We start from the raw sequence: 8,185 nt of genomic DNA, 5'->3' as shown, positions 1-8,185 counted from the left end.
TGCAATAGGTACAGACTTCAAATCATTATATTGTGACAGCATCAAAATATTGTGAAAATTAAAAGTCCAGTTAGAAAATTCATTTCAGCCAAAACAAATGTCAAATTGTTTGATTCTCAGTAGATTACTTGTTATTTTTCATCTTTACATCAGACTATATAAAACAGGCCTAGACTTTTAACCCCTGGTCATGATTTAACTTAAATTCTTTCTTTAAAAAAATGGACTTGTGGTATTTTTCGTTAGCTTGTTATTTTTCACAAATCACTACCCCACACAATCTTGAGCTTTAAGAGAAGTTGGGTAACTGTTACATACAGTCCTAGTTTCAAATAACTTAAAAGGTAATGCATTTGTTCCAAAAGAAATATTTATTGTTTTCCAGTTCTCAAAATACTTCCTGAAAGATAAATCAATGTATCAGAATCACTGAAACACTAAAACTGCCATTTATCAACAATCTACAGAAAACTAAAAGAAAAACAGACAAGTTTAAAATGCTACCAATTCACTCAGTATTTCTTTATATATATTGAACAAGTACAAGATTAGTGACAATCTACATATTTTACAGAAAGAATGATTGACACTTTTATACATGATCTGCATAAGTTAAACAATATTTACAGATAAGCTGTTAGTATGTTTGTTATCCAAAACTAAAGTTCTCTGTACATATATTTTAAAAAAGTATGAAATGCTATTCTTTTAGAACTCAGCATAGCAAGTTAAATTTTTACTTTGTAAGTAATATAACGTTTGATACATAGTTGCCATGCAACTGAAATACAGTGTCATCTCTGAGTAAATGTCATATTTTCATTTCCAACTCTGAACAGACAACAATTTGGAAGATTTTATCCTCCAGAGGTAAATATTATGCCAGGGACTGCAGGCAATGCAAGCTTCTTGGAATCTTTAATTATCTTTAAAATCCTAGAACAAATTTAGTACAACCATTTTATAATAGTTACACTATTGACACCTAATAATTTTCAGATGTTCATTGTGGAATGTTAGCATTTCTACTTTATATTGTTTGAACTGTTATAAATGCTATTACTATAAGACTTCAGTATAATTGCTGTTTCTCTGAGATTTCCTTGTTGCTCTTTTGAAGGCTCATCTAAAATGATTTTAACAATGGTTGTGGTCACTCCAAACAAAATGGCCTTTGATGTTTGCTCAGATCACCGATACAGATAATAGGATATTGGACATATTTTCTACTGAACCGAATGTCCTGTCTATTTAAATTCCTTTCAATTATGCTTGCTCAGTGTTGTAATGCGTCAACTGCTCATTAGAGGTAAATAATATCACTTGACTCTGAATATGTGTTCATTTAGCCCAAACCATTCATGAACTATCCTTGTTTTGTGCTTAGCGGCTACTTACAGGTGTGCACATCAGTCATAGTTTCACATCTCCGACAGCGCACGTAGCAACACCACACAAATTTACAGTCGCACCGTTCCACGTGCCGGACTACATGCGTGTTATATCCCCGGCCACAACACAGCAAGTTGCAACCATCAGCGGCTGGTGAGGTACGGTTGCATTGCCTCCCCCGGGTCCCATGGATCCCAAGTTTCTTATCCTCCACACAATAATTTGGTGACTTTTTAATATGTACCAGATCTTCCCTGTTCACAGGCATTTTCCGCTGCACCTTGTCTTTGCGACGCAACTTTTTCTTTGATCTGTCTAAGATCTGGATGCTGTGCTCGTATTTCTGTTTCAGAAATTGACCGATTTTGTCGAAGGAGGACATGGTCTTCCAACAAGTCTTCACAGCACACGAGCCAGAGACTCCATGACAACGGCAGTTCACAGACATCAATTTGGACACTGCCTATCGGAGCCAAAATAAAGACACATTAGCCACTTGAATCTTTTGAAAATTGCTCAGCAACCCAAGTTAATTAAAACAAACCACTAGTCGTTCATTGTCCATACTTTAAGTCTATGCTTGTACAGCAATTGCCGAAGTTCAAACACAGGAATCACTGGAATTATACTATTAACTAGTAACTATACTATACTATTAACTGCCTCGCTGCTCCGCCACAAAGTAACACTGCTCGTTTATGCTTTGACGTGCTCAGCACACCATCTCTGAACTGTTACTTTTAAAACTATAAACTGGGAAGGGGAGCCTCTGATGTCTAACATTGAAAAGTGTTGTTATAAAATTGTAACATGTGGCATTGCACTTAGCTAGGTTTATATAATACCGAAGTGCTTACTTTAGCTTTAGTATCAGTTACATATAAATTTATTGCAATTGAAAGCCTTTTATCATCTCTAAAGATGTGGGAATGTAAACCAGATTTTTACACATGACATTACTCCAAACCATGAGGAAACGTTAATCCTGTGGCATCAACGCCAAATTAAACCCTAATTTCGGATTGCAGTTGAATTTCAGTATTAACTGTGTGCTCAGTGCTAAACAAAAATGATTTATGCATTGTTACTAATAATGGTCAGGTGTGAGAGCCCACTGTTTATACTTATACTGTTTCAGGTCATTGCAAAAGTCTTACTAATTTCGCTAAACAGCATACTCCAGACTATGTTAATACGATTGTTGATTAATTAAATTTCATTAAAATTTAAGGCGTGAACAATACAGGTAAAACATTTATAACTAAATTAAAAAGCATGTAGCTTTCTGAATATTATCTAGCAAATATTAACAAGAGATTGAATGTCACGTGAAGTCAAAATATTGTCCAGAATTATGAAAACAGTAATGCATTATTGATACTGAGGAATAATTGTGAAACTAATTGAAACATATTTTCAACATGCATTGCCTCAGACAGATTGATCAAAATTAATTTGAATTTTTTAATTCTTGTCTGCCTTCAGAAGTCATAATGCAATTTAAAATTTCAACACATTCAGTCCTGCTGGTTTCATGTTACAACATTGCATTATTTACAATATAACTTGCAGCTATCTACAAGAGATAGTTTTCACATAACCCAGCCTGCTAATTCTCCCTGAATGATACTTGTAACATTCATCATAGAATCCCTGCAGTGTGGGAACAGACCCTTCAGCTCAACAAGTCCACACCGACCCTTGGAGCATCCCACCCAGACACACATCCCTACAACCCACCTAATCTACACATCTCTGAACACTACGGGCAATTTACCATGACCAATCACTTAACCTGCACATCTTTGCTATGTGGGAGGAAACCGGAGCACCCAGAGGAAACCCATGCAGACACAGGGAGAATGTGCAAACTCCACACAGTCACCCGAGGCCATGATTGAACCCTGGTCCCTGGTGCTGTGAGCCACATGCTGCCCTATTCAAATGCAATAATTATAATATCTAGATGTCACGGGAGCCCTGTTAGCCCAATCAAATTATTTCTAACTATGGCATGAACTTGGATTGAGCCTCTGGTTTAGTGGTGAAGGGGTGTAGTCTCACTTAAGACAGTCTGGTGAATGAAACTAAAACATGGTATCTAAATATTGATTTAGCTACCAGTAGGCTATTGGAGTCTGGAAGGAGTAAGCGCTGCATCACAATATATTCCTATCTGAGTCGTCAGTGGAATTGGGCTCCGATTTCAAAAAACAAACTGAGGCAAGTGCCAGGTTAATTTGCAATGGGTGGGTGAAGTCCATTAAAAAAGGACAGGTCCAGCTCTTTAGCCTTGATTGAAGGTCACCAAAAAAAACCCAAAATAAAGAAACCTTGTTGGAAGCACCTTATCAACACTGTTGATGGGATTCTTCCCTGAGCCAAAGAAAGCTGGTTAGTCCTAGGCCTGGACAAGAGTCTCGAGTACTAATATCCAGATGCATAATCCAATGTGGAATGAGTGCTGCATTGTTTATGGCACCAATTTTCAGATGACATATTAAACAGAAGCTTTGTGTGCCTGACCAGATACATGTAAAGGATCCAATGGCACTAATTCAAAGAGCAGGCAAGTTATCCTTTACCTGGACATTACTTAGCTCTCATATTGACGTCACAAAAACTGACATATTGTTTTTTGTGGGAGCTTGCTGTACACAGGCTTGTCACATTTTCCTATATTGCAATAGTTTCAAAAGTACTCCAATAAAAGCAAAATACTGCAGATGTTGGAAATCTGAAACACAGAATAGAGTTCTGAAGAAGGACGTCAGTGAGGCCTCTTCTGGAGTACCATGTGCAGTTCTGGTTGCCCTGTTGCAGCAAGGAAATGATTAAACTGGAGAAGATACGGAAAAGATTTACCAGAATGTTGCATGGAATGGAGGGTTTGAGTTATATAAATAGGCTTTTTTTTTCACTGAAGCATAGGAAGTTAAGGGGTGACCTTGTAAAGGTTTATAAATCATGACAGACAATGGATAAGGTAAATAGCAAAGGTCTTTTTCCTAAGGTGGGGGAGTTCAAAACTAGGGGGCACATTTTTAAGGTGAGAGAAAGATTTAAAAAGGATATGAGGGGTGACATTTTCTAACAGTGGTTAGTGTGTAGAATGAACTGCCAGAGGAAGTGGTAGATGTAGGTACAGTTACAACTTTTAAGAGACATTTGGGTGAGTACGAGTAGGAACGGTTTGGAGGGATATGGGCCAAATGCAGGCAATTGCGACTAGTTTAGTTTAGGAATGTGGTTGGTGTGGATTAGTTGGACCAAAGGGTCTGTTTCCATGCTGTATGACTAAATATCAACTGTTTCCCTCTCCACAGATGCTGCCGGGTCTGCTGAGTTTCTTCAGCATTCCTTGTGTTGGTTTCAGAAGTATTCCATGAGCTGTGAAAAGGTGCCACCTCAAGGCAGGTGGCAACAGTGTGAATGCCAATATTTGGTACCAACCAGTTTATCCTCCATCAAGTAATAAGGTTCCTTTCCTAAGTATGTTTTGTTTTCAGATGGGAAGTCTGCTGGCCCGCTGTTCAAGTCAGTCCTGGTGAGCCTGACATCCCTGAAACCTTATTCCCTCACCTCTCCCCATCCTTCACCTCACCTCTCCCCTCTGAAACCTTACTCCCTCACCTCTTCCCATCCTTCACCCTCACCTCTCCCCTCTGAAACCTTACTCCCTCACCTCTCCCCCTCCTACACCTACCCTCTCCCCCCGAAACCTTACTCCCTCGCCTCTCCCCTCTGAAACCTTATTTCCTCATCTCTCCCCATCCTTCGCCTCACCTCTCCCTTCTGAAACCTTACTCCTTTCACCTCCTCCCCTCCCCTACCTGGCGACCAGCCTCGGAGTTGTGCAGGATCATGGTTTCCCGAGCTTCCTTCTCTCCTGGGAGTTCGGGGCTCGAAGGTTTCTCTGTCGAGTGGATGAACTTCCTGCTGAACGCCACGCCGTACTGGATGTCGTCCGAACAGCCTCCCCAGTGCCAGCCCTCATCGGCGGAGCCGCCGCTCTGCAGGCTCCGGTCACAGGAGCACTCTGTCAGGTTCCCGGCGCTACAGGCTCGGGTCACCGAGTGAACCAGTCCCGCCGCCATCACCGCCTGGATGAAGGCACTCTCCTTCGTACCTGAGGAAGACAAAAAGGACGCGGTAGAAACAAGGCCGTCTCCAGGCTATGGTGACCCCCAAGTTCACCCACCCTTGCCCCCAAAAACCTTGGAACCAATTGGCGGGAGTTTGGGCGTCCCTTCCCGCGCATTAGGCGCGAATAAACTCAGTGGAGCGGAGACTTACTACAATATACGTGTCGGGTGAGCAGGTTACTGTGTTTTCCTGAATGAATATTTAACAAATGATGAATTCTCATCGGTTTGTTTGATGGCTCTGGTTTACATTTTGAAAGGTTTAAGGGAACAAGTGGGCGGCACCCACTTAAAAGAGCTTGACTTAGCCTAACAGATCTTCATTTCCATTTCGCTGAAATATGGTCGGGTGACTTCCTGTCTAAACTCTGCACACAATGCTGGAGAATGATACGGATCAAACATTTCACATAAATTCATTATTCTCTTTTCCCCAGCTTCGGGCTGTGCACTGAACCATAAATGCGGCCTTTCAAAAGATTAGGAGCGACATGAGCAGCAGCTTTTTTTTACTCCCCCTTCTAGATGTAACCGAGCGACTTCGTAAAGCAGTTCGAGCGATTTGTTGTGTATCTGAATAAACCCCGATTGCCTTACAAGCCACGCTTCTCAACAGTAATTGCAATTCATTACGATTTGTGCCAGTTATTAACAACCGATCACAATACTTTATACTAAAATAAGTCATTAATAAAATCTATTTTAATTAGGTAATTGCATTTTGTAATAAAATATAAATTAAAGATGAATAAACCATTAATTTATGTAATGTTTCGGTGTTTGTTGAATAATGTATTTAGGTTTATGGTTTAAAATTGTAATTTTTTTGCAGTTGTGATGCTGATAATTTTCATTTAAATATTATTTTTAACTTTATTCACGTTCTTTATATTTTTTCATGTTCTAAAACGTTTACCTTCAAAATACGGACACTTGATCAGGGTTAAAATGCTGTTGAGAAAGTTAACGGAAACCACATGGAGACTTTCTTGATCGAGCTACAGTATTACCGCAACCTATCGCAGCTGTTCGCTATGCAGAATTACTTATTTGATATTTCACGAGGCAGTTAATAGATTACCCTGAGTATCGTTAAATACAATTACGTCCAAGGTTTGATTTAAAACTAAATGAAGTATTTAGCAGCTGCTTTATGCAATATTACAAGGTCTGAATGGAATTTCGATAAGAGAAAGATTGCATTTTCACTTTTGTAAACAGTAGTTCCACGTGGTTTGTTTCCACTTAATAATCAAAACCAACAGTATCTTGCTGTTCCACTTAACTGTCTGAAATATTGAATACGGATCTCAAATCCAGGTGTAAAGACCAAGTATATGTTTGTACCGTTGACTCACCACTGGTTAGCTCATAGCCGAAGACAGAGTAGTTATTTGTAATTGAGCAGTTCCACCTCTCGTGTTTAAACTGATTCTGGCATTCATAAATACCAATGCGTGCTCCTTCTTTAATGGTCGGCAAAAGACTGGGCTTTCTTTTACATAGATCTTTCTGTTTGTTTGAAAGTGGCAAACCTAGACACCCCATCTTGTCGGTAACTCCACTGGCCGTGGATCCTAACCACCTGTTGTGAGTATATAGAAATGCACATCACTATCAAATAAACAATGTATCACAAACAAACCCGACTCTTTCAATGATCAAAGTTTACTTACATCCAATTTCCTTGACAGTAGTAGGGAAAGCGTATTAGGATTACTGCGAATAACATACAACTCCGAAATAATCCAAAAGAAGCCCCTTTCTCCATGACAGAATCATTTATTATCTTGTGCCAAGCGAAAGTGTCACGGTTGTTAATGTAATTGAGAATCGGCCCAGATTGTTGCAAATGTAAGGGGATTATCTTTCCGACTGGCCTCACTATTCATGCTGTAATCCTGTGAGGGCTTTTTACAAAATAGGATGCGGAGACAGAGTGTGAAATAGATTGAGAATAATAAATTCACAAAGAGATAACATTTGGGGCAAATCTTTGTGAAAGGACGAATTCGATTCGGCGTTGTGTTGCCTCTGTCTGCCAATTTTGTTGTTCCCGCCCACGTACACTTACCATTGGATAAAGGCGAAATTACAGTGAAATAGACCACAATAGCGATTGGTCGGTTATCACCTTCACAAGTGGTGTTTCATGGAGCTGAGCACCCAAAGTTCATTTAACCACGAGGGAGTTTAAGTTATGATGCGGGTGGTAGTAAACATCATCATATCTCCAGTTCAATTACAGTTGGGGTCATTGGTAACTCTCCTAAATTGTGAAATAGATCTCACATTACTTAACACACTCCTGAGATACACACCGCACTTTCCCCGTAGAATCTAATTATTGGAAGCCACATTTTGCCTACCTCGACAATTATTTTAGTGAATAATAATCCTATGCCAACAGTCTATACAGCTCCAGTTTGGAAAAGGGGAACTATCAGTCACTTAAAAGTCTGTCAAAATGGTGAATGAGTGCATTTAATGTAAAACAACTCTCCCTAAACATTGTACAACGTCTAGATGAAAGTGATATGCACAAAACTATTTTAGGAAAATTGCTCCATTCGTTTCTAAATAGTAGGACTGGAATTTGGTCTGAATGGGTTTGGATACAATCCGGGAGTATGTTCTAATGGCTAGGT

At 39.5% G+C, this 8,185-nt stretch overlaps 1 protein-coding gene across 1 annotated transcript; it reads right to left on the bottom strand.

Annotated features, from left to right (window-relative positions):
• Window positions 1–451: 451 nt before the first annotated feature.
• wnt16 (wingless-type MMTV integration site family, member 16) lies at window positions 452–7,606 on the bottom strand. Its single transcript, XM_048548362.2, has 4 exons — window positions 7,214–7,606; window positions 6,896–7,122; window positions 5,226–5,521; window positions 452–1,855 (listed from the first exon to the last, which is right to left on the bottom strand). The coding sequence occupies exons 1-4, from the start codon at window positions 7,306–7,308 to the stop codon at window positions 1,391–1,393; spliced, it is 1,083 nt and encodes a 360-aa protein (XP_048404319.1). The 5' UTR covers window positions 7,309–7,606; the 3' UTR covers window positions 452–1,390.
• Between the last annotated feature and the right edge of the window lie 579 nt (window positions 7,607–8,185).

This window comes from Stegostoma tigrinum, chromosome 18 (genome assembly GCF_030684315.1).
Source record: "Stegostoma tigrinum isolate sSteTig4 chromosome 18, sSteTig4.hap1, whole genome shotgun sequence".
NCBI lineage: Eukaryota > Metazoa > Chordata > Chondrichthyes > Orectolobiformes > Stegostomatidae > Stegostoma > Stegostoma tigrinum.
Note: the sequence above shows the minus strand (reverse complement) of the source record. Positions and strands in the feature narration are given on the sequence as shown.